The sequence below is a fragment of the Delphinus delphis genome, chromosome 3, assembly GCF_949987515.2.
Source record: "Delphinus delphis chromosome 3, mDelDel1.2, whole genome shotgun sequence".
In the NCBI taxonomy this organism is placed as follows: domain Eukaryota; kingdom Metazoa; phylum Chordata; class Mammalia; order Artiodactyla; family Delphinidae; genus Delphinus; species Delphinus delphis.
The window spans coordinates 10,052,554-10,077,523 of NC_082685.1; the positions used below are offsets into that span (position 1 = coordinate 10,052,554).

Genomic DNA, 24,970 nt, shown 5'->3' on the forward strand with positions numbered 1-24,970 from the left:
CTCAACTCAGTAAAGTACTGGGTGGGCGGGGAGAAAAAGGTTGGGGAAATTTAATACAAGGAAAAGTAAAATTAACAACAACAAAAAAGTTTTATGACGAAAACATCTGGTTTTGGTTTTATGGCCTGAACCTGCATGGTCACTGGCACAGTGTCTGACCCAGGAAATGACTCTCAGCAAACGGGAATTGTGTCCTAGGACCATTTCTCTCACTCCCACGCCCTGAGGGGCCCCTTTCCCACTGCTGGTGCTAAATGTCCTCTCCACGCTGGAGTCATTCCAAGCTCCCAAGCTTTCTCAGAACCCTTTCAGAGCCTCCACTCTGCGGGACCAGGAGTTCGCGGATGGACATCCACTTCGAACACCAAGTTCTGAGCAAGGCGTAGAAACCATATTTCATAAGGGCGAGACGCTCACCCCGGGCCCACATCCAGGCTTCAGTTGCCCGTACAAAATATGGCGGCACCTACCGAGGTCACAACCTCGATTACAAGACAGCGCGCTGGCAGACGCCCGCCTCAATCAGCCCACTCGGGCGCCAACTTTCAGGTTGACCAATGAATCCGAGGCATGAGGCACGCCCTCTTTCCACTCTCCACCAATAGCTTCCAGACGTCTCCCGCAGGATCCAATCATCGCTTCCGTCCCTTTTGAATGAAAAGCGAGCGGTCCAGTGAGCCGAGCCGCAGTCGGACCCACGAGACAGGAAACGCAATAGCTTGTGTCAAGGCGCGCGACCGGTAACAGGAGTCGGGTGGCGGTCCTCGCAGCACGCGGTGGTGAACGAGGAATCAGGTGAGCGGCGGGCCCAGGTGCGGGCCCGCGGTGTGGAGACGTCGGACCTGCGGGTGAGCGGGCGATGGGAGACGCCAGGGGTTGAGGGAAGGACGAAGACTGGGCGCGAGACGAGGGGAGGCGGGGCGGCTTTGGTGTCCGGCGCGCGCGTTGGCGGCCGTTGGGTGCTGGGACGCACGCGCAAGGGGCGGGCCGGCCTTTGGCGCGCTGGGTGTGGAGACCGCTTCTGGCAGAGGCTGTCATGGCGGCCCGCGGGCTGAGCCCGATTCTGGGGGAGGTCTGCCTGTTCGAGGAGCCCCGATGCGATTCGGGGAGGGCGTCAGGGGGCGACGCCGGGGTGTGGGGCCGCGGTGGGAGAAGCCGGAGCTTGTAGATCTGACGGTCTTCTCCGAGTTCGAGAGACTCTCCCCTCCCCCACTCTCGTGTTTAGGGGGTGGATTCGTGGTTCCAGAGATTTCGGGCAAAAAAGATGTTCAGTAAGGAACAAACTCTTAGGTAGAAATTCTCGCTGGGAGCACTTCGGGGTGAAAGGGTACGCGTGCGAGTCAGAGTTGTTAATTATTCTGGTGTCAGCATTCAAGTTCATCAACTCTTGGGGCCTCAGCTGTCTCGGCCACCCTCTCTGGGTGGAACAAACACCGCCAGATCCTTTCCTGATCTAATTTGTTTTGAGCTTTAGATCCTGTCTAGTCATTTAGTCTAGAAAATTTTGTATATCAAACTTAGTCTGTCCGCAAATTTGTCTCCCCATCAAAACAAAAAGACTTTGTTTGAATTCCTAATTTTTTTTTTTTTTTAATACACCACCTACTCCCAGATTTGAAGCCCAGAGTAGATGACTCTGGCTCTTTTCTGTCTGAGCTTCTCCCAGGGGGTGGTCCCACCCTGTAGGGTGTTCCACCATCTTTTCCCCTACTTAACAATGCCACCACTGTAGTTAATTGGGTGTCTGGTTTTCCTTGCTGCTGGTCTCTTACCCGACTCCATCTTCTCTGGAGTCACTTGTTCTTGGGCAAATCCTGGTTGAGTCACAACTCAAAAGCTTAGTCAGCGATTCTTTATTGTTTAGCAAATTAAGTATGAATGCCCTGGGCTTAACCAGCTCTTCCAGCTCTGTCTTCTGCCTCTACTTCAAGCAGCCAGTGCTTTCCATTCCCTGAAAAGGTCTGGTGGTTTCTGGACTGGCCTTTGCTGGCTCCTGTTCTTCTCTCTGATGCCTGGGGACTGACTCCTTCCTGTCTTTGCCAGTGTTGGTATCAGATTGCTTCTTTCAAGAATCAGATAAGGATACATGCTTAACTTTAGCCCCTAAACTCTGCTTTGAGGCCCTGATTCTAAATCCATTCATTCAGCCATTGCTGTTGAGTGCTTACACAATGTATGTCAGGCCCTGTACTAGGTGCTGGACTGACATGACTGGAGGGGGTTCTTTTTTAGTCGGGCCAACGGGCCTTTTTGGAGCAACAGAGGTCTGAAAGAAGTGGGAACAGCAAGTGCAAAGGCGCTGAGGCATGTTTGAGGCGCAGCAGCAAGGCCAGTGAGTGAGGGTGATGGGGGAGATAAGGTCTGAGTGTAAAGGGAGTCAGGTTGTGTGGGGCTTGGTAGGCTGTGGTGAGGACTGTTTTATTCTGAACGCAGCGTGAACCTGTAGAGGGTTTTGAGCAGAGGAGTGACGTTTTCTGACTTAGCTTTTATAAGCTCCCTCCAGCTGCTGAGGGGCATGGAAGGGGGAGTCGGGGATGGAAAGCAGGGAGACCGACCAACAAGGAGGCTATTGGCATAATCCAGGCAAGAGATGATGGTGCCCAAATGTCCATCAGCTGACAATGGATAAAATAACTGGTATCGCAGCACAAAGGAATATTATCCAACCATGAAAAGGAATTATGTACTGATACACGGCTACAATGTAGACGAATCTTGGAAACATGTGAGTGAAAGAAGGCAAACCATCACGTGTTGTATAATTCCATTACATGAAGTGTCCAAAATAGGCAAATTCGTAAGAAGAAAATAGATTAGTGGTTGCCAAAGGGAGTTGGTGGCATAGGATGGTAGCTAAAGGACGTCGTCTTTTTGAGGAAATGTGTGCTGAAGCTGATAGTGGCAGGGATTGCGCATCTGTATGACTGTACAAGAAACCATTGAATTGTACCTTTTAATTGGTGCCTTGTATGGCATGTGAATATCTCCATAAAGCTATTCTAATCTAAAAAGAAAGATGGCAGCCTGAGACTGGCAAGGTAGCAGGGGTGAGAAGTGGTCTGATTGACCTGGCGGGATTTGTTGGCTGATAGAACAGGGAGAGAGAGAGAAAAGACAACAGTTTAGAGAATGGAATTGCCTTTTTTGAGATGGGGGAAACAGGCCTCAATTTCCAGGGGGAGAGGTGAAAGAGGCAGCTAGGTAACTGAGTATGGAGTCTGTGTCTCCATAGAGACACAGCTTGGGAGGCTGCACAGAGGTGGTTAAAGCGCCGGGGCTGATGGTCACAGAGAATGAGTGGCAGAAGGGCCAGAAATTGGGCCCGGGACGCTCAGCATCCAGCTCAGGAAGAAGAGGGACTGCTTTAGTACTTCCAGCCCCTAGTCTGGAGGCTGGGTTGCAGCAGGGAGGAGTAAGGCAGTATTTTCATGTTTGGGTCCCTTGCAGCCTGCACCCAGTAGGCGCTCTGTATTGGATTAAACGAAGCCAGGCGGTGAGCGTGCTTTGTATTAATTCCATTTACCATCTCAGCTGTATTCTTATTGGCTCTGGGCCCAACGGGAGGTCTTTCCATGAGAGCACTTAATTGTTCCCCTGTGCAGACCACAAATAGCAGGAGTAGCTGGGCCTGGGCAGACACTGCTTCCTCATAAGCTCCTGTCTCTCCAGCATCCTGGCAGCCACATATCCAGGTCGGGAGTGGGAAAGCGGGGTGGGGGTGGGGTCCTTGGGGAGTGAAGGGGAGGGGACTCCTTGAAGCTAGCTGGTCTGAGGCCTTGACCTTGATGCTGAGAAGGAGGCATTTGTGCAGAGACCTGGAAGCAGTGCAGCGGTGCGTTCCCAGGGGTGGGGGTGGGCGGCCTGAGCTGGAGTAGGGGCTCGATGAGTATCAGCAGCCCGATAAAGCTGGGGGTGGTTTGAAAGGGGTGGCGTGGAGTGAGGTGGGCAGGGGCCAGTGGGGAGGGTTGCGGGCGGAGAGGAACTGGGGGTTCGCTTAGAGCAGTGGGAAGCCCTTGGAGGCGGAGGGTGTGGGTGCACGTGTGGGCGTCGCTGGCAGGGCGCAGGGAGAGGTGAGGTGGCTTGGCGGGGCATGGTGGAGATGTGGCCACAACAGGCAGAAGCTGGGAGGTGCTGCACACATGGAGTGGTGGGACCTGCTGTTGTTGTCAGTGTCGGGCGTGAGCTAAAGAGGGATCGGAGAACGATGTCCGGTCTTGACTTCAGTGGCTGGGTGGCTTTCTGTGCCAGCTCACAAGAGCTGACGCCAGCACCTCGCCCCTCTCGGACCTGTGTCAACAGCCTGCAGCTTCTGTGCAGCCATCTCCCTCTTCTCCCACGCTGGGTGGGTTTACCTGCATGCATCAGTCACCTTAGTTGCTTCCCTCAGCCCTTCCCTCCCTCCTCTGTTCTCAGCACCATGGCGGAACAGGATGTGGAAAACGAGCTTCTGGATTATGAGGAAGATGAAGAGCCCCAGGCTCCTCCAGAGAGCGCTCCAACTGCTCCCAAGAAAGATGTCAAGGGTTCTTACGTTTCCATCCACAGCTCTGGCTTCCGGGACTTTCTGCTGAAGCCTGAGCTCCTGAGGGCCATAGTGGACTGTGGCTTCGAGCATCCATCCGAGGGTATGCCTCCCTGGTCCTTCCCGCCGAGGCCTGCCTCTGACCGCCTCAGTGTGGTCCCCTCAGCCACCCGGTGAGGGGCCTGCACAGAGGGAACATCTGGTTTCTGATAGCTCATATGCTCTCTCCCCCTCAGTCCAGCACGAGTGTATTCCACAAGCCATCCTGGGCATGGACATCCTGTGCCAGGCCAAGTCAGGGATGGGCAAGACAGCGGTTTTTGTGTTGGCCACCCTGCAGCAGATTGAGCCCGTCAACGGACAGGTGGGTGGGAACCCTCCTTCCTAGGCCCAAGCTACCTGAGGCAGCAGGAGTCATGGCTCCTCTTTTTAAAAATCCCTGTTCCTGCATCCTCTTTCTGGACTTTTAAAATTAAACACAGTACTCAGTTGTAACAAAATCGCCCCAAAGACGACAAGCCAAGAGAAAAAACTAAAAAGTGCCCACAATTTGGCCATCCAGCAAGACGGCTGCTCGTTCCATATGTGCTCTTCTAGATCGTACACGCTTACGAAGGTGGGCTTACACTGAATACGGTTTTGTTCCTGTTGTTATTGCTGACAGGCCATAGCTGTACTTCTCATGTCGTGAACATTGTAGTCCCCTGTTTTGGGGGATAATTGAGGTGCATGCTGGTGTTCATTCTTGACATGCTGGGGCACACATCCTTGGGCTGCGTATAGGTGCATGAGCCCTTGTTACCCACCTTAGGCTGGATGGTCAAGGAGAGGAGGATTTTGTTCAAGGCCATGGTGTGGTCTCAGTGCTTGGTGTTGTGGGCCAAGAGGCAGGGGCAGCCTTCCCCTTGGTGGTCACAGGCCAGCCCGAGGGCAGGCTCAGGAAGCTGTTAGCATGGGGCGTGTCACCAGCTAGGCTGGATCTAACTCTTACTGAGGCCTCAGTGCAGGACCTGGCGTAGGGAGTCACAGCTGCGTAGCTGTGAGAAGACACAGAGAATGAGCGGGCTGTGAGAAGATGGAGGCATCTGGACTGCGCCTTCCAATGGCCCAAGGGCTGGGGGCCGCCAAGGGATGAGCACCGGCGTGGGCTCTGGCCGGGGGAGGACTTAGGGGACTGTCTTGAGTGTCTCTCCCTGACCGGCCCCACAGGTGACGGTCCTGGTTATGTGCCACACTCGAGAGCTGGCCTTCCAGATCAGCAAGGAGTATGAGCGCTTCTCCAAATACATGCCCAGCGTCAAGGTGAGCCCCTCAGGCCAGGTTGGGTGCCATGTGGTCCTCTGCAGCCTTGCTGGCCTCGGCTCTAGCCCAGCCAGCATTAACCAGGCTTGGCTGCAGCGGCTGCCTTTGAGGTTTGTGGTGGTTTCTGCTCCTTAAAAGCTTGATGAATTATGCATGGCCCCCAGAGGCCTGTGCCGGTCCCAGCCCTGGGGCTGCTTTTCGGTGAAGCTGGGGCCAGACTCAGGCCTCCACTGTCTCCAGGCACCAGGCCTGCTGGGGGGCTGCTGGCGGGCTGTTAGCTGAGTGGCCGTAGGCACGGAGTGGGGGGGTGAGCTTTCGGCCGCCAGATGGTGAAAGGAGCTTTCCGCCTGCATAGGTGTCTGTGTTCTTCGGGGGCCTGTCCATCAAGAAGGACGAGGAGGTGTTGAAGAAGAACTGTCCCCATGTCGTGGTGGGGACGCCGGGCCGGATCCTGGCGCTTGTGCGGAACAGGAGCCTCAACCTGAAGAATGTGAAGCACTTCGTGTTGGACGAGTGCGACAAGATGCTGGAGCAGTTGGGTGAGTGTCCTCGCTGGGTCTGGGGGCTGTGGAGGCCCACGCAGCCGCACCCTCCTCGCCCTCGCAGCCCCCCAGATGTCAGAGCTAGGCGGGTCCTGACAGGGCAGGCCGGAGGTTTCCCTGAAGTGGGATCCCGTGGGTGGCCAGCACTCAGGTCTCCTGTAAGCGATTTTAGGGCGAGTTCTGGTGTCGGCAGAGTGACCTGCTGCTTCTGAGCTGAAGCTTGAGTGGGACCATGGCACCCCACATGAGCCGTGTCCAGGCATATGTCCACGTTAGCCCTCAGAGTACCGTGGCCTCGCTGCCTGTTGGGTTAGTTCTAGGCCCCTGCCTGCCCTCAGTGAGCCCTGACAGGGCCGGTGGGAGATGGGGCTTGTGTCCTGGGAGGCGGCTGCAGCTCTCACCCCAGCGGCTGTCTCTGCCTCAGGCTCCCCTCCCTGAAGCGTGGCTCGAGGCGCGCTGGCACGGCTGCTCCGCTCTGGCAGCGTGTAAGTGGATTGCCGCTCCTCCCGCGCCTGTGCTCACCCCGAGTCCGGGCCTTCAGGCACCTGGGACTCTCCCCTCCAGCCAGTCCTCGCTCACACCGCCCTCGTCATGGTGCCAACGGCTCCCTGGCACAGGTTGGGAGGGGCTGGATCTGGTCTCGGGTGGGGGTCGTGGTCTGGCAGGCGCTCACGCCCACCTGTTTCTTGCCCTCCCCACCCAGACATGCGGCGGGACGTGCAGGAGATCTTCCGCCTGACACCCCACGAGAAGCAGTGCATGATGTTCAGCGCCACCCTGAGCAAGGAGATCCGGCCCGTCTGCAGGAAGTTCATGCAAGACGTGAGTAGAGGCCGAGACCTCGGTGCAGTAGCTTTGGCCTCCTAGAGTCCAGGCCCTTGCTGCTCCCCCACTCCTACACTGCCCTCACGGCACACGAATGCTGGGAGGCAGCGGAGTTCTCTTCCTCGCTTGTCACGCTGGGAGCTGAGAGCTTGGTTTACACTAGAGCCAGACCAGACCTTAGATGCAGCTGCTGAGAGAGGAGTATTTACTGGGGTACAGCAGGCTCTCTGGAAGCATTGCAGCAAAGGAGTCGCTCCTGGAAAGTTCTCGGCAGGCAGGATGCCCAGAAGTAAGCCCTGCCTGCCCCTTCCTCCTCTCCTTCCGGCACAGCCCATGGAGGTGTTTGTGGACGACGAAACCAAGCTCACGCTGCATGGGCTGCAGCAGTACTACGTCAAACTTAAGGACAGTGAGAAGAACCGCAAGCTCTTTGACCTCCTGGATGTGTTGGAGTTTAACCAGGTGATGCTTCCGCACTCCTGGGGCCTGTCCTGGGGCTCTAAGCCTTTGGGAGGGATTCTGGCCCTGACTGCCGCCCCCTCCCTCACAGGTGGTGATATTTGTGAAGTCGGTGCAGCGCTGCATGGCCTTGGCCCAGCTCCTCGTGGAGCAGAACTTCCCAGCCATTGCCATCCACAGGGGCATGGCCCAGGAGGAGCGGTGAGTGCATGCCGCCCTCAGAGCCCCAGGCAGGCCCCTTGGAGGGGAACGCCACCCAGGATCCCTGTATCTGATGGCCGCCCCTTGTTCCTCCTGCACCCAGCCTGTCACGTTATCAGCAGTTTAAGGACTTCCAGCGGCGGATCCTGGTGGCCACCAATCTGTTTGGCCGAGGAATGGACATTGAGCGTGTCAACATTGTCTTCAATTATGACATGCCCGAGGACTCAGACACCTACCTCCACCGCGTGAGTGGCCCCCCAGAGGTGTCCCCTCCCTGGTGCCCCCTTCCCAGGATTGGTGTTGGATGAGGACCTCTCCCTGCTTGTTCTCAGATCCCCAGCTTGTGTCTTGTGGCCTGACCCCTGCTCCTGTCTCCCTGCAGGTGGCCCGTGCGGGTCGCTTTGGTACCAAAGGCCTGGCCATTACTTTCGTGTCTGACGAGAATGATGCCAAAATCCTCAATGATGTCCAGGACCGGTTTGAAGTGAATGTGGCAGAGCTTCCAGAAGAAATAGACATCTCCACATACAGTAAGTGGCTCAGACGGGGCTGGGGGGCCACGGCGGTGGGGCCCTTTCTTCCCCCCGCCCCCTCCTCACTGACCTTCCCTGTGTGTGTCCTACAGTTGAGCAGAGCCGGTAACCATGTGCCCGGATGTCCTGGAGCCTCCCTGCTTCCCACATGTTGCTTCAAGTCCTCTTCCTAGGTGACAGTGGGCCTTTCTTTTTACTGTTTAAAAGCTGTAGATTTGTGTAAGAATAAATTTTTATTATGGAAGCCTGGCTCCCACCCTGTCTGTTTCTGTCAGCTCTCGGCACTTGGTGGAAAACCATGGGCCTGGTCTCCGAGCCCTTAGCCAGGAAGAAATGCCACTTTCTATGTCAACGTGATATTTAATTTTAAGTGTCAACACTGAAAGCTTTATACAGATAAAAAACATTACACAGTATCCACAGCCTTCACATCAGTGAGAACCCTCTGCCCTGGGGGCAGATGGGCCTCTGTACCATGAGCCTTCGGCCCTGCCCTTCTCCCACCCCTGACCTCAGTCTTAGCTTAACCGGTGCTGAGCCCCAGCACCCTGGCTTCTTGTTCTGTAGCAAAGACAGATGAGCGGGGAGGGCCAGGCTGGGCACAGGAGCCCTCAGTCTGTCTGGGCCTTGTGTGCCAGGGCAAGGGGCTGCAGTCCTGGGCCAGCTTCTGCCCCTGCCCTGGGTCCTGGCTAGGGTGGAGCTGAGAGGCAGCCAGAAGCAGGCCCAGTAGGTCCGGCTCTCCACCCTGGCTGGGTATTCTGGAGTACGGTGCCAGGTGGCAGTTGTCACCCTCCTCTCCATGGTGCGTATGGGGACCAGGGCAGGAGGGAGCAGAGCAGTGGGAGAGGAGAGGCGGTCTTCAGCATGTGCAGGAGCTGCGGAGGCCACGGGAGCCGCTGGCCCGGCCAGGACGGCGCCTTCACATGCCAGACTCTGAGGGCCTGAGGGCCTGGAGAGAAAGGAGCCCCGTGAGAACTGACCCCAGGCCCAGGTGCCTTATGGCCTGCACCCCCGCTCCAGGCTCAGCCCTTACCTGAGTCTGACTCTGGCTGGAGCCAGACCCAGAGGTGGATGTGGCGAACTCGGAGTACTTGTTCCCGGTGACCATGCAGGCCCACCTCCGGTACTCCTCCCTCACCTGTGGGGCACAGGGTGCCAGGTCAGGGGAGGAGGGGCCCCGGGACGAGGGTCCCAGCCCCGCCCGCAGCCCGGCCTGCAGCCCGCCTTCTTGTTGAGGAGGCAGTGCAGCACAAAGAGGAAGAGGCCCTGCAGGCTGTTGAGGACGCTGAAGACGTAGCACAGCACCCAGCTGCGCTGGTCGAAGAGGAACAGGCCGAAGACCCAGGTGCAGCCCAACACAAAGAGCTGGGCGATGGCGGTGACGGTCAGCACCCTGCGGGGAGGCGGGCAGTTGCCGCGTAAGGCCCTCGCCTCCCACACCCGCTCCTGCCAGGCCCCCTCCCTGCCCCTGCTCTCACCTGGCCTTCTTTAGTTTCTTTATGTCTGGGTTGATTTCAGAAAACTTCTGAGTGAGCTTCCAGACAGTAATCACGAAGATGACAGCATTGCACTGGGTGGGGAGCACAGAAATCGGATTAGGGGGTGTCCTTGGAGCTCACAGGGAGAAAGCCGGTGGAGCCGGCTCAGTGTGGAGCCAAGCACCTCAGGTTTCCACAGGTGTGGGGTGGGGAGTGAGGCAGTTACCAAAACGATGAAGGTCACAGGTCCCAGGAAGCTCCAGAGGAAGCCGTTGGCGTGGTCCAACCAGCAGCTGGGCGAGAAGGGAGGGGTCTGGTCAGCACCCAGTAAGCCCAGAGGGCGGGGTCACAGGCGAGCAGGGGCACTGTGTTTGGGTGCAGCCTCCACGCCCTGGCCCTCTCCCACCACCTCGCACTCACTACTGGGGGCGGCCGTAGCCCTGGCTCTTGATGGCTGCCGAGACGGCCACGATGAACAGCGGCACGCCGTAGCCGATCAGGCACAGCCAGCGCTTTCTCAGGCCTTGGCCTTGGAACACGCGCACCACGAGGAAGTAGAGCTCCACGCCCTCGAGGCTCATCCAGCAGAAGGCGGCCAGGAAGCAGTAGTGCAGCATCGCGGCCACCAGGCGGCAGCGCAGCCCAACCTGCGGGGCGGGGGCGGGGCGGAGGGACAGGTGACGTCAGCGATGGGCGGGCCCGACGCCGGATGGCAGGCGGAGTCAGGGCGTGGCCGTGCGGGGTTTAAAGCGGGCGAATGGGCGGGGCCCTGGGCTTCCCGGGCCCGACCACCGGACCCAGCTGGGAGTGGGCGGGGCTATTCCACTCAGGGCCCTCGCAGGTAGGTCTAGCGCTCAGGCGAGAGTGGGGCCTTCCACGGGGCGGGGCCTCACCTGGCCGCCTTCGTTCTCGATGCCCGCCAGGAAGATGGTAGAGCCCACGAAGAGGCAGATGCAGAGGTGCAGGTGCACCGTGGTGCGCGAGCCCTGGATGGGCCGCACCAGCAGGAAGGTGAGAATGCACAGCAGCAGGCAGACCAGCGACAAAGCCAGTCCCACCTTGGTGATCAGGGCCAGCTTCCAGTCCTGGATGCAGGACGGGGTGGGCGGGACTCGATTAGTGCTCTGAGGCCTTCCTGCCCTCCTTGTGGGCCCCACCACCAGCAGGCACCTGGGACCTGGCCTGTAGGACTCTGATCAGTGGCTCATCTCCCCCCCACCTCTTCTGCCATCAACATCTGAGTAAACCTGCTGTGTCTCATCCTAAATACCGCCCCCCCCACCCCCATGGGTGCAGCAGGGATCCCTAGTTCTTCCGGATGGGCTTCTCCACTACACACCCAGACAGCTCTCCTGAGAACGTCCCCAGTGAGGCCTCAATGGCTGCAACCTTCTTTCCCAACACTGATGAGCCCATCTCTCTGACCCTCATCTCTATCTCATCTCTTGCCCCTCCTACACCTGGCCACACCTATGAGCTCCTCAAAACCCACATTTTTGTCCTTCCTGGGCCTTGGGCCTGGACCACCAGCCTCCCCTCCTCTGCCTGGCCCATTCCAGGTACTCACATGGCCCAGCGTATCTATGGGTCCCTCTGAGGCCACATACAGAAAGCTGTGCTCCCTCAGGAGCTTTTAGGGATATTTAACAACTTGTTAGGGGGTGAGCGGTCAGAGGGGCACCGGCTGGAGCAGGGCCTGCAGTGCCAGGCCACTCTGTTTAGTTGCTGGGTCATGTGGAGGTCTGGGGGGGTCCCAGGGAAGGCGCTGGGAGGTGTGGTGTAGGGCCGCCTGGGCTGTGCAGCCATACAGAATCAGGTGGACCGTACCCCGAAGAACCAGCTGCCTGTCTCACCGAAGCCAACCGTGCCCCCTGTGGGCTTTTGCGGATGGCCCCTGGTCTGCTCACCTCCACATCGTAGTGGGCCATGAGGATGGCAAAGCTGCTCAGGTGATTGCATTGGCAGGTGGTGCTGCCATTCCCGCTGCCCAGCGTCTGGCAGCCCGAGGTGGACCAGTACCCTCTCCTGTTGCTGTCACTCCTCCAGAAGGCGCAGATCAGCTCCTGCCTTGTCCCGGGCATCTCCCACTGTGAGCAGGTAGGGGCGGTGGTAGAGGTTAGCCTGGATCCCACTCTTGGGTACTGGGCTTGGGTTGAACCCAAAGAGGGCTGTTTTTCATTTGGCCTTTATCTACTGAGCACCTACTGTGTGCGTCAGGCCAGGGGACACGGGAGTAAACAGGGCAGACACAAGTCCCTGTCCTTCTGGGGCTGACATACTAGTGGGGGAGACAGATAGAAAATAATAAACCTAATAAATTTTCAATAAGTAAACTAGATAGTGTGTTAGAAGGTGCTGAGTTCAAAAGAAAGAAAGAAAAGAGCAAAGGGAAAAGGTGAGGCGTGATTACAGATTGTAATTTAAAATAAGCAGGTCAGGGAAGGCCTAGAAAAGGAGGTGACATTTGAACAAAGACTGGAGACAGGTAAAGGACTGAGTCATGTGGAGGAAAGGTGTCCCAGGCAGAGGGCACAGCAAGTGCAAAGGCCCTGAGATACCTGTAAGGAAGGAGCAGAGTGGGTGGAAGTGGGGAAACAAAGGCTGCAGAGGGACCACGGTGACCTTGGCCATGGGGTGAGCAGTAGGGCTGAACCCCCCTCCCCACCCAAGGACTCACAGGGTGGGAGAAGGCGAAGGTGACCTTGGAGTTGAGTTTATCTGTGTTCGTGTTGCTCAGAAAGACCAAGTTGACGGCTGAAAGAAGCCTGAGCTGGGCACCGCGGACAGGACTTTCGTAGATCTCTTTCAGCTCGGTTTGCTTCTCCAAGTCCAGGTCCAAAGAGGCATTGGCCAGCAATTTCTGCATGTTCGGGCTGGAGAGGATTCCTACCACGGTGGGACCTGGGGGACAGACACGCTGGCTACCTTCTGCTCTGCTTCCTTCTGTGCCCCATCCTCCCTCCTAAGATGTCTAATTCAGGCTCACCAGTCCACTGTGATGCCTGGAGTCCCTCCCCATGGGTCAGTTTTCAGTTGCTGCATATTCGGAATCTCACCCCTAGCCATATCCCAGCTTCTCCATCCCTCTCCCTCAGGTGCCCACTCCGGATCCTGCCATTACCGGACTTCTCGGCTCCAGCTGCCACGGCCCAGTCCAGCAGCATCCGTGCCTGGCTCTGGCCCATGGTGATGTTTCCATTCCCCTGCTCCTGGACCATCAGGGACAGCTCTGAGGGGACAGGGGGCAGTGATCAGGGGCTCTGGGTGTATGAGGGGGGCCTGGGGCTGGGGCGGAGCAGGACGGGGTCTCACCTGTGTCCCCAGGAGAATGGTAGATGAAGGCGCCATTAGACATGGCTTTGGCCAGGGTCCTCAGGATTTGTTCGAGGCCTGAGAACAGGTAGGTGGCTGTGTGGTGCCTGGAAGACAGGTCCAAGGCCTCCAGGTCCCCTGGGGTTTTCAACAGGTCATCCAGTGACATGATGAGGTACTGTGGGTGTTGGGTGACAGCTGCTGGGTCATTGCACCACAGGGGCTGCCTGAAGGACCCTGATCTCACCTCCCCTCACCCCGCCCCCACAACTGGGGTACACACTGGAGAACCACCTGGGTTGCCTGGGGGACAGACACAGGGGAATCTTCAAGACACTGCAGTAGCCAGAAGACAAGTAAGGGGACTGAGTATATGCCTGCGTGCACGTATTATAACAACGACAGCGCTTAACATTTATCAGGCACAGGCCCTTTCCTGCCCCAGAATGGTTGCCCCGAGCCACAGGTGTCGCTTGAAATATGGCTCCACGTTGAAATGGTAATAGTTTGAATCTATTGGGTTATATGCAATTTTCACATTAATTTCACTTGTTTACTTTTACTCTTAAATTTATTCTTTACTTTTATATCTTATTATTTTTTATTTTTATTTTGCGGTACGTGGGCCTCTCCCTGTTGTGGCCTCTCCCGTTGCGGAGCACAGGCTCCGGACGCGCAGGCTCAGCGGCCATGGCTCACGGGCGCAGCCGCTCCGCGGCATGTGGGATCTTCCCGGACCGGGGCGCGAACCCGCGTCCCCTGCATCGGCAGGTGGACTCAAACACTGTGCCACCAGGGAAGCCCTACTTTTGTATTTTAAAAATGTAGCTACAGGAAAATTTTAAATGACACAAGGGGCTCACATGTTTCTCTCTCTCTCTCTCTCTCTTTTTTAATACTTATTTATTTTGGCTGCGCCGGGTCTTGGGTGCAGCACATGGGATCTTTGTACGGCATGCGGCATCTTTAGTTGGGGCATGAGGACTCTTACTAGTTGCGGCATGCATGCGGGATCTCGTTCCCCAACCAGGGAACCCAGGCCCCCTGCATTGGGAGTGTGGAGTGTTACCCACTGGACCACCAGGGAAGTTCCTCATATATTTCTCTTTTTAAAAGTTATTATTATTATTTTTTAGGGGCTCAATATTTCTACCAGGCTAAGGACATATGCCAAAGCTTACGTATACTGCTTATACTGTGTGCCAGACACTATTCTTTGAGCCTTACTTCTATTAGTTCATTTAAACCTTTTCACCACCTGTATGAAGCAGGCACCATTTATGAAGTGAGGAGACAGGCCCAGAGAGGGGGAGTCACTTGCCTGAGGTCACACAGCAGGAAGTGGCAGCGGGTAGGATGGGGTGTATTTGAACCTTGAGGCCTGGCTCCAGAGGTGAAATTCTCAACTGCTTCATTCTATTGCCATTATATCCCTCTCAAATGTGTGTGTGTGTGTGTGTGTGTGTGTACATTTTGGGGTGTGTATGTATGTCTGTGTTTGTACAATGTATATATATGGTGTGTGTGTATATTGTGCATACAGACACAGAGGCCCCTGCTTGGGCATCTCCACTCACACTGAAGCATCTTCCAGCCACCCCATACTGTCCTGGGGTTCCCCCCCAGGGCCTGCCCTTACCTGGATGGTTTTCTGAGGCAAGGCTGAGTTGAAGTCTATGCTCATTTTCTGGACTCTTTCAAAGAAGTCAGAGAGACTCTGGAGAGAGGGGAGAGAAGGGGGGTCAGAGAACCTCATCCTGGATGGGGGAGCTTGGGGAAAATGGGTGGACAGGGTGAGCTGGGTGGAAGATTTCCTGTCTCCTGTTCCCTGCTGGGGCCACTCACCTGGCTCTTGATTTCAGGGGGTGCGGTCCAGGTGGGGAAGGAGATCTCTGCAGGGGACAGGACAGCAGTTCATTAGGTGTGAGAGTGTCTGTGCTTGTTGTAGGAGGGGGTCTGGGGTCAGGTCAGGACAGGTACCTTCGCAGATGGTGCCCATTTGCTTATCCTGGAATCCGGGTTTGGGCACCCAGCCTTGGCGGCACCGACACGTGTATGAACCCACGTTGTTGACGCAGATGGTGGAGTTGTGACACTGATGCTTCCCGGAGCTGCACTCATCCATATCTGGGGACACGAAGAAGGGGGTCTGGCTCTGTCCCAGCCCTGATGAGGCCCCTCTCCTCTCTGTGCCCCTCTTTTTCCCATATCAGTGCCCCCTCCCACGCCCGGAGGTGATGCCACCTGCTGACTGCACATCATCGAACGGTGCACGCTGAGGTTATTTACGGGAAGTGTGCAGAGTTCTGACACATAGCAGGGGGGCCCCATGCAGATAGGCAGGTTGTGAAAATACTGAAGTATCTTCGTCTCAGTAATTAGCTGCTGCCTGGAGTCCCTGGGAGCTTATCTCTTGGCACCCCAGCTCCTTCTCCAGGACCCCCAGATGTTTTGACATTTAGCCCCAAAAAATTAATGCCTGGCACAGCAGGGCTCCCCCAGCATTCTTTCTGTTTGGTTTGGGTGGGTGCCACTGAATATGTGATCAGATGTTTTAAGTGTGGGTCTCCAAGAACATAGCATCTGAGCTCTGAACCTTCGCAGACAGTGTTGTTTGGGCTGCTGGGGGCCCCAGGAACTGGCTTCCAGCCTGGACGGCAGTGGCACTTATAGGTGCCCACGAGGTTGAAGCAGTGGCTGGAGTTGTGGCATGGGTTTCTCCCCGAGGTACATTCATTCACATCTGAGGACAAAGCCAGAGGGTCAGGCGCCCCCACTTCCACTTCTCACTGTACCCGCTTATCACTGCCCAGCACCAAGGACGCCACTGTGATTGCACGTGCCATCACCTGGTGACCTTCAACTTCACCCTCAAAGCACCTTAAGGTAGCCTCCCTGCAAGATGGGCGTGGCAGGGGCCATGGTCCCCACTTTATAGTAAAACCAGGAGGGAGACTGAGTCGTGGGGTCCGGAAGTCCAGCCCTGGACTGAGGTTCCCCTTCTGGGAACAGGAAGTGACAGCTTCCTCTGCTCGAATGTGACAGATGAGGAAGGGGCGAGGTCTGGGGATGTTCACAGGGGCAGGGAACTCCACAAGGGAACCCCAGGCCCAGAAGGCTCTGCCGCCTCCCTGGCCTGTGGTGGGACCTTTCGGGGAGGCGAATCCTTGGGCAGGGCCCGGGCAGGCCCTTGGCATTGCAGGAACCTGAGGCTCTTCTCCCTCCTCCTCAGGCTCCAGGGACCACCTCGACTCCTTCTTCAGCTCCAGGCCAGCCTCACACTGTCTTCCCAGGGCCTCTACCTGTGCAATGTCTTGGGTCCTCCAGGTTGAGCTTCAAGCCAGGTGGGCACCGGCAGATGTAGCTGCCCGGCGTGTTGATGCAGACACTGCGGCCTTTACAGACTTTGGGTTTCTGCTGACATTCATCCACATCTGCAAGGGAAAGGAGACGACGATGGATGCCTGCAGCTGTGGACAGCCTTCCGGGCCCGCTCTCTCTCCGTCGGTGAGTGGGTCTTTTCTAATTCACATGGAGGCATCCCGTGGGTGAGCATGGTGGCCCAGATGTTCTGTTGTCCAGACGTGGCCAGGAGTGACCCAAGTCCTCCCCCGTCTGCCGGCTCTGGCTCTCTCAGCCTCCCTGGGAAGCTCCCAGCTGTGGTGGGGACATCACAGCTGCTTGTGTCCCAGCCTAAGGATTTGGACACAGGCCTGGGCGTGCCTTCCTGGGAACCGAGTGCAGGAGAAATGCTGTGTTCCCTGAGCAGGGAGGCCTCATCTTGGCTCCCGGTGATGGGCTTTGTCCTGACTCCCCCAGAGGGAGTGCTGTCAGCTGAGTTCTCCTTGGATCCTGGTGACCCTGGCGGGACAGCACTCTCCTGTCCACGCTAACTCTGAGACTCCAGCTCCATGGAGATGCCCCAAGACCCACCCCTGAGCCACGCCCCTCAAGGACGAGGCTTTTGGGCAGTGGCACAGAAAATGAGGGTGATGCCGGAAAGGCCAGGGCCACCTGGACAGTGGGCACCAGGCTGTGCTGGACAGTGGGGCTGACGTCTGGCCAGGCAGCCTTGGGCCTCTGAAGGTGCCTTTTTCTGATTCCCACGAAGGCATCGCCTAGATTGGCAGGAAGTGGTGAGAATCCACGTCTGAGCAAGGCCTGCAGTGGGCAATGGCTGGGTGGCTGGAGCAGGGAGCAGGTGTCATGCATGAAGGGTGGCAGGTGTTTCTGTCATCTTGGCCCTTGGCCTCTCACCTGGGACGTAGACCCGTGGACCCTGCTGAGTGGGGCTCAGCCTCCGTCTTCTGTCCCCAAGTGGTCTGGGTCATCGTGGGGCCTGGGTTGATCTCTTCGGTAGAGGGTCAGGCCAGGGGCAATGATCCCTGATGACAACCTCTCCTGTCATCTGGTCCAGATGGGAGCCTCTTTGTTCATCTGATTCTTCCAGTGTGTTGGGGGCTCGATGTCACCCTGCCCACCCCTGACACAACGTTCTCCCAGGCCCCAGTCATCAGAGCTGCCTCGGGTCCGTGAACTGGAATTACTGGGGAGGGTCAGGGTGGAGCCTTGTGTGGGGAAATAGATGGAAGCTGAGTGGCTGAGAATTGGGGTCAGGGTGCCAGGAGGCATCTTGTCCAGGCAGGTTGCTGAGCCAGGGCAGGGCTGGCCAGGGACGGTGGACCTGTCCTTGAATCTCCCTCCTCCCGCATTTCTGGACAGGGTCCCAGGGTCCACCATGGCCCAGGGGGTCTGAGAGGGCCCCAGAGGGGCAGGTCTCCTCCCAGCAGTCACTAAGAGCGGCGAAGAGGGCAGACAGTGTGCTGGAACACACGGTGCTGTGACCTCATTGAGTATCTTGAATGCCAGCCACTCTTTTGTTTCACGCACATAAGATGCCAGGTGGCCGGGGGGATGTTCCAAACATCTGGAAGTGACCCTCTGCAAAGGGTTCTGAGCCTTGGGGTTCAGAGAGGGTTGGGAGATGAGGTACGTGCACAAGACGGCCCTCTGATGCCTGGAGAAAGTGGGATGAGGAACCCAGGGAGCAGCCCGTGTCTCCTGCCCGTAGCGGACCCCACGGCCAGGACACGGGCGGACACATCCTCAGGTGTGGCAAAGGTTGGAATGCTGAGGAAGGGGTGCACAGACAGTCCAGCTGAGCCAGTCACAGAGCTAGGTCTTCAGGCAGCAAACTCTGGTCCAAACCAGCAGGCTACTCTCTCGCAGTCACCCTCCTTGAGGTCCGTAGAGCTCCCTCTCACACCTCACTCTTGTTCATCTGTGTCTCTGCAGGGGCTCACAACAGTGGGTGGGTGGCACCCCCAGCCAAGGCACACTGAGTGGGCTCCATGACCACCATGTACAGTTGTGCAGGTTCCTGACTGCACAAGGGTGTCCAGCCAAGGAGGCAAGTGGGAGAGGAAAACCAGCTCACTCTCCATTCCCTAAACACACAGTATTCACCTTGGAGATGAGGGACATTTTTCCAGTTCACGTGAAGGTTCTGGCCAGGCCACAGGTTTCAAGCACAGCATACCCCCACAGAGGCCCCTGTGGACCAGCAGCACCTCCACATAGATGCAGGTCCTCTCTTCCCTCCCACCAGGGAGGCTCTGCCGCCCTCCCTCTGCAGGGCAGGAGGGAAGGCGCTGGGACCAAGGTAGCCGCAGGGTGGGCCTGTGGACCCTACTCAGGGTCCTCTGGACCCTGGGTTCAGCCTCTTCCTCACCTCCCACCTTCCCCTCCCCGTCCTCAGTATTCGCGTCTAATCCCCTCTCTGGACCCCTCTCTGGAGTCGTGGCTCCTGTCTGTCCACTGCTGGCCCCATCTGCCCCTTTCCCTGCCTGCCTGCCCCCTCTGGAAAGGGGGCAAAACCTGGTGATGTGTGGAGACCAGGCTCCTCCGGGGTCCCTGGTAAGGGGATGGACTGGGACAGCTACTCGCGAGCACCCACCGTGGGGCACAAACCACAGGGATGCCCGTCCTGGAAAGGGTACATTAACTCATAATCATTATAATTTAAAAACCCAACAGCCATCACTGTTTTGTGTTTTGTGATCTCCTATGCCTTCCTGGCAATTCTATGAGGTAATAAGCGCCATTGGTCACCCCCTTTTTACAGATGGGTAAACCGAGGCACAGAGAGGTGAAGTAACTTGTCCAAAATCACACAGTTAATAAAAGGCAAAGCTCCTTTTGTTTTTATCTGTAAAAGATAGAGACTCTAAAAAAACAAAACAGGGCCTCCCTGGCGGCGCAGTGGTTGAGAGTCCGCCTGCCGATGCAGGGGACACGGGTTCGTGCCCCGGTCCGGGAAGATCCCACATGCCGCGGAGCGGCTGGGCCCGTGAGCCATGGCCCCTGAGCCTGTGCGTCCGGAGCCTGTGCTCCGCAACGGGAGAGGCCACGGCAGTGAGAGGCCCGCGTACCGCAAAACAAAAACAAAAACAAAAAAAGCCATACTCTCGCAATAGTATTATCACATCCCACATGTTAACGGTGATTTCTGAATAAGTATCCTGGCCAGTGTCACACACACAGCTATCAGGTGGCAAAGCCAGGATTTGGGTCCCTGGCTCATGCCGCCCTGCCTCTCTGTGCAGGTGGGAAAGGCACAGGTACATCTGTCCCAACTCAGACCTGGGTGCTACACCTGTAACCAAAGCCCTGACCCCTGGATGCTACAGGAATGCCTCAGTATTTGGGTGACCCCAAACCTCATGGATGGAGAAGTGGAAGATGCGGGTCATTCTTACCTCGACACGTGTTCTCACTCTCATTCTTGAACACTGTTGCCCCAGAAGTAAGCTCATATCCTGGGATGCACATGCAGTCATAGCCCCCTTCCGTGTTCTGGCAGTCTGCTAATTTTCCACAGGACACTGTCAAGGGTGGTCCACACTCGTTGATGTCTGGAACACAGCAGGGCAAAGGGTCACCTCCCAAAGGCGTGAGTTTGGTCAGGGCAGAGATCCCCATCCCCTACCTGGCTCCCCAGCACTGGTCCTGATGCCTAATCAGTGTCTTTTTAGAAAGAATTAGACTCTCAGGCAATACTGCTGAGGCTGGGCTGCGGCTGGAGCAAGCCATTCCTGAAGCTTGTGCAATCAGCTCTGCTCTTCTTGGCCCTCTGGCTGGCACCCCAGATTGGGACACCGTGGGAAGTGCTGAAGTCGGGGGTGGGTGGAAGCTCTGCATCCCCCTCCTCAGTCCTGAAAGGGCAAACTGAGGCACAGACTCCAGACTCCTGGAGACCCAGCTCCTCTCTCTCTCTCCAGGAGGCCATGTTTATTCATGTCTCATCTCTCCACCTCTCTCATAGCTTTTCCTTTCTCTTTTTTCTGTCCTTGATGATGGTCCTGAGGAGAAAGGCTGAAGCCCCCAACCAACACCCATGTCCCCCCACGGGCATTGGACTGCACCCCACAATCTCTGCATGTCCCTCCATCACCCCCAAGCCTCTGTACCATCACAGCTGCCGAAGGTGTTGGTGAAGTCCTCCCCAGATGAAGAACTGAATCCCGGAGCGCAGCGGCAGACGTCGTCACCGACACATGAGGAGTTTGCAGGGCACCGCCTAGCACAGGCTGTGGGGATGGAGACCTTGGTCAGAACGTGAGGGCTGAGTCAGGGACTGGGGAGGGGGGCAGGATCATCTCCATAAGAAGGGGTGTTGGGGAGGCTTGACCCTGGCCTTCCCCCTGCAACAGGCCTCTCTCCTGTTTGGGCTGAGGGGGGTGGGTGAGGGTCTAGGGCCCCTTCCCCAGGCTCCGGCTGTGGACTGAGTTGCTCCCAGCAGACTCACCCGTGGTGTTCCGGGACCCAGCTTCCGACAGAGTCAGCAAGACACACAGCACTGGAACAGAGAAGGGGAGGGTCAAGGGGGTCACCAGAGCAGGGAAGGGCAGATGCAATGCTAAGAGAGAAGCAACTGTGGAAAGGGGGCTGTTGGCCCCTCCCAGGCTTGGGCTCTGTCCGTTGCTCAAGGAGAGAGTGAGTACGTGGCACCTCCCAGAGATTGGACACCCATGGCCAGAGGCTCTGCCACCTGTCACCTGGAGGTGGATTTCAGAAACTGAGGGATGGAGAAGGGGCCCAAGCACCGAGGGGGTCCTGGCTCCCACGGACCTGTGGGCTCTGTCGGCAACAGTTCAGCAAACACTCTGGAGCCTGGCAGCCACAGTTCAAATTCTGGACTGTGCTCAGGTTACCTCAGCTCTCAGAGCCTCAGCTTCCCCTTCTGTAGAATGGGGATGGTGACGGGACCCATTTCCTAGAGTAGTGTGAGAAGTAAGCCTCCGAATATCACCTGGTGTGTCAAAGTGTTTACTGTCATCAACGTTTCTTTTCTTTTTGAAAAAAAATTATATGGGATTATAGTTGATTTACAATGTTGTGTTAATTTCAGGCGTACAGCAAAGTGATTCAGTTACACATATGCATATATTCATTCTTTTTTTTTTTTTTTTTTTTTTTTGGCCGCACCGAGAAGAATGTGGAATCTTAGTTCCCCGACCAGGGATCCAACCCTGAAGTGGAAGCTCAGAATCTTAACCACTGGACCGCCCGGGAAGTCCCACATGTATTCATTCTTTTTCAGATTCTTTTCTCATAGAGGTTATCGCAGAATATTGAGTAGAGTTCCCCGTGCAACGTTTCTCTGTGTAAGAATGAGGGGGTTGGAGGAAAAGGACTGGGTGTTTTCTCAGATCCTCCCCACCCCCGAATCTAAGATCCTCCAGCCCACACAGCCGTCCTTGGGGGCGCAGGTGCATGCACACCACGCCCACAATATCTGTCAGCCCTGATGGCTGTCTTGAGACCCAGTGGTGACATTTCACCCTAGCCGCCCCTGCGCACAGGAAGATGCTGTGGGCTCACGTTGGGGGTGGTGCTGGACGAGCACCTCCTCCCCGGCTGTACCTGCTGCTCAGGGGCACCCCACTCTCGGGGCCTCCTCAAGTCATCAGGGGCTTTAGAGATGGGGATCTCCTCACGGTTCACCAGAGACAGACAAGAAGACAGAGATGGAGAGAAAACAGAGATGAGAGAGAGGGAGAAAGAAACAGAGACAGAGAGATGAGGAGAGACAGATGGAGAGAAACAGAAGTTAAGACAGTGATAGAGAGGGACAGAGAAACAGGACACTCAGAGAGAGACAGAAATGGCAGAGATCGGACAGAGAGACACAGACATGGAGATTGAGAGCAAGATAGAGAAAAACAATTAGAAAGGGGGTGGGATGGAAACAGAGGGAAAGGGAGGGAGGGGGTGAGGGCAGCTCAGCGACAGGTGGAGGCATGGGGAGGGCTTGGGGGAGGCGGCCGGTCCCTGCCCACGTGGGAATGCCAGGGAGGCAGTGCAGACCCCAACGATCCAGGGAGACCCAAAAGGGGCGGTGGGCGGAGGGATGGGGGCCGGGAGGAAGGGCAGGCATGAGTCACTTCCTGGGCCAAGGGAACGGATGACTCATAGCCCATTGCCTTTGGAGGGAGCTCCCAGGGGAATTCTGGGGTCCAGCATCGTGCGCAAAGCTTGTGGGGCTGTCAAGGGTGCAGGCTGGGGGGTCCCCTGACCACTCAGCCCCTAGGTCCAAACTTGATACCCCTCGGGCTGGCGGTGGGCAAGAGTCCCTCCCAGAAGCACTCCCAGCCAGGGTAAACTGAGGCTGGAATGTCCTTCCCCTCCCTCGTGTGAGGATTTCTCTCGTCCTCCTCTCTGGTCACCGGACTTGGCTAGTTTCCCCCTTGGCTGGGGCTCAGTGCCTCTTTGCATGACACACCACAAAATGGCCTTCCCTGGTAGGATGGGACCTGGGCTGATTTGTCCCCAGCTCCCAAAGTCCCCGGTAGCAACTTTCACGTTCACAACTGCCCTGTTTGTGTCCATTCTGCAGATGGACAGACTGAGGCTTGGAGCCCAGAAAAAGATTCAGGAAGAATCTGGTGAACAGAGGAGCTTGGAAAAGGTGGAATTGATGGGGGTCAAGGTTCCCAGTTGCTGCAGGGGGATGGGACGGTTGTTTTGTGCCCTGTGACCTCTGCCTAGGCTGGGCACTGCTTCCCCACCACAGAGGCTCTTGGGCCAGGACTTCTCCATCTGGGTCCTTGGAAGTCGCCCAAACAGGAGCTGGGAGTGGAGCCGCTGGTCATCTGCTCCCAGTCCCATCTGGTTTGCATTCCCCCCGCCGAGCCCTGAGGCGTAAGATTCCTGGGGTGGGGATGGGGCAGTCGTCCTCTCCTTGATCCTCCTGCTAAGGACCCCCCAGTCTACCCCCCAGACCAGCCAGTGAAATGATAATAATAATAAATACCGTTTACTTAATTCTGTGAACCAGGAATAGTTTGCATACGAACTCAGTTCACCTTTAACACAGTCCTATAAAGTGAAGACCAGTCTTGCCACATTTTACAGATGTGGAAAGTGAGATTCAGGGGCTGCGAGATCTGGCTCCGGTGACACACCGCCCCCCATCAGGTGTGCCCCACACAGATTCCAGTTTCTTGCTTCCCAGTCTGGGAGCCACTGGGCTCACGCCCGCCATCCCGGGCCAGCACAGGGAAGCCCGTCCCTGTGGCCTGGGGAAGCTCTGGTTGGTACCCCAAATGCCATTTCTTCATTCTCTTTGTTGCTTGGTTGCCCTGGCAACCAGCTGCCCACGATAACCGGTAGAGCCACCCTGGGTGGGGCGGGAAGGGAGGCCCTGGGGAAGTCGCAGCAAAAGTCAAGTTCAAACCGTCCACTGGCAAAGTCCTTTCCACCCACGGCTGAGTCCAAGCTGGGCCCAGGGGAGCCAGAATGAGGGTCTCTGGGGCTGCCCCATGCCACTGAGACAGTGGGGGACAGGTTGGGGGTACCCCCTCAATGGGGAGGTCCCACCCCAACCCCCCAGCCCTCCAGCGCCGCAGCGCTCCCCTATGCCCGGCTGTCTTCAGGAGTCCCAGCACTCACTTTTTTCCCCTCTCCTTCCCCAAACCTGTTTCCCCGCTTTGGGAGCGCTCAGAGATTTCTCTGGGAGAGGGGGCAGGCTCTTAGAGCACCCTGAGGGATCCTGCCACGGCTTGGGGGTGCTGGGCACTACCAGCCCCTCTCCCCATGTGCCCTCAGCCCCTGCCTGACCATGTGGCTTCCTCCGGGCCTGGCCCCAGAGCTGCCAGCCGCACTTTGCGTTTCTCCCCGGGGAAGAGGGGGCCGGAGAACCCCATAGTGCTGTCAGGAGCTCCCTTGCTGCCTGCCCCCCACCCCACGGGGCCGCAAAATTCTCACCGTGAAAGACGCTGTGAGGGCCTCCCATGGTCTAAGCTGCCCGCAGGGGAAGCAGAAGATAGGGCAGGGCTTCTCTGTGTCTCCAGGCTGGGCAGCTGTGCACGCTTCCCCAAGGCCCACCAGCCCTTTATAAAGGCGGGGACAGCCACTGGCCCAGTGCCCTCCCTGGAGCTGGCGGGGCAGCTGAAAACCAACAGGAAAGTGCAGTGAAAACACAGACCCAGGGGCGCTGTGTGTTGCGCGCGCAGGCGCGCGCACACACACACACACACACACACACTCACACACACTCAAACGTGGCACAGAGGCACAACCTGCCCGTTGAGTGTCTGAACTCTCTGGCCCCTGTGTACTCGGGTTGGCTGATCCCAGGGGCAAGGAGGAAGTCTTCCTTGTCTGGCATTGAGGTTGGGGAGGAGCCACGTCAGAAATAATAGCTCAGGGCACCCACGTTGGGGGACCACCCTGTGCTCGCTGCCTCGTCGTGCTGAGTCCCCAGGGCCAGCCTCTGAGCTAACAGGACCT

At 57.1% G+C, this 24,970-nt stretch overlaps 2 protein-coding genes across 5 annotated transcripts; one reads left to right on the plus strand and one right to left on the minus strand.

Moving 5' to 3' along the window:
- Window positions 1–705: 705 nt before the first annotated feature.
- On the plus strand, window positions 706–8,631 carry DDX39A (DExD-box helicase 39A). 2 transcript variants are annotated; one of them, XM_060007849.1, is made up of 11 exons: window positions 706–795; window positions 4,414–4,625; window positions 4,759–4,886; window positions 5,732–5,824; window positions 6,180–6,363; window positions 7,070–7,188; window positions 7,522–7,653; window positions 7,742–7,851; window positions 7,955–8,099; window positions 8,237–8,384; window positions 8,480–8,631. In XM_060007849.1, exons 2-11 carry the CDS (start codon window positions 4,418–4,420, stop codon window positions 8,494–8,496), a joined length of 1,284 nt encoding a protein of 427 aa, XP_059863832.1. In that variant the 5' UTR covers window positions 706–795; window positions 4,414–4,417; the 3' UTR covers window positions 8,497–8,631. The 2 variants fall into 2 exon arrangements, with proteins under 2 accessions (XP_059863832.1, XP_059863831.1); XM_060007848.1 differs by having other exon boundaries at window positions 734–848.
- A 96-nt stretch (window positions 8,632–8,727) lies between these two features.
- On the minus strand, window positions 8,728–24,629 carry ADGRE5 (adhesion G protein-coupled receptor E5). 3 transcript variants are annotated; one of them, XM_060007853.1, is made up of 20 exons: window positions 24,446–24,629; window positions 20,985–21,035; window positions 20,647–20,766; window positions 19,936–20,091; window positions 16,480–16,611; window positions 15,774–15,920; window positions 15,158–15,304; window positions 15,023–15,069; window positions 14,817–14,894; window positions 13,178–13,355; window positions 12,987–13,094; window positions 12,543–12,766; window positions 11,773–11,952; window positions 10,759–10,950; window positions 10,286–10,512; window positions 10,092–10,158; window positions 9,866–9,957; window positions 9,612–9,780; window positions 9,421–9,525; window positions 8,728–9,336 (listed from the first exon to the last, which is right to left on the minus strand). In XM_060007853.1, the coding sequence occupies exons 1-20, from the start codon at window positions 24,471–24,473 to the stop codon at window positions 9,307–9,309; spliced, it is 2,478 nt and encodes an 825-aa protein (XP_059863836.1). In that variant the 5' UTR covers window positions 24,474–24,629; the 3' UTR covers window positions 8,728–9,306. The 3 variants fall into 3 exon arrangements, with proteins under 3 accessions (XP_059863836.1, XP_059863833.1, XP_059863834.1); XM_060007850.1 differs by lacking the exons at window positions 15,774–15,920; window positions 16,480–16,611 and having other exon boundaries at window positions 24,446–24,625; XM_060007851.1 differs by lacking the exons at window positions 8,728–9,336; window positions 9,612–9,780; window positions 15,774–15,920; window positions 16,480–16,611 and having other exon boundaries at window positions 9,432–9,525; window positions 24,446–24,628.
- Between the last annotated feature and the right edge of the window lie 341 nt (window positions 24,630–24,970).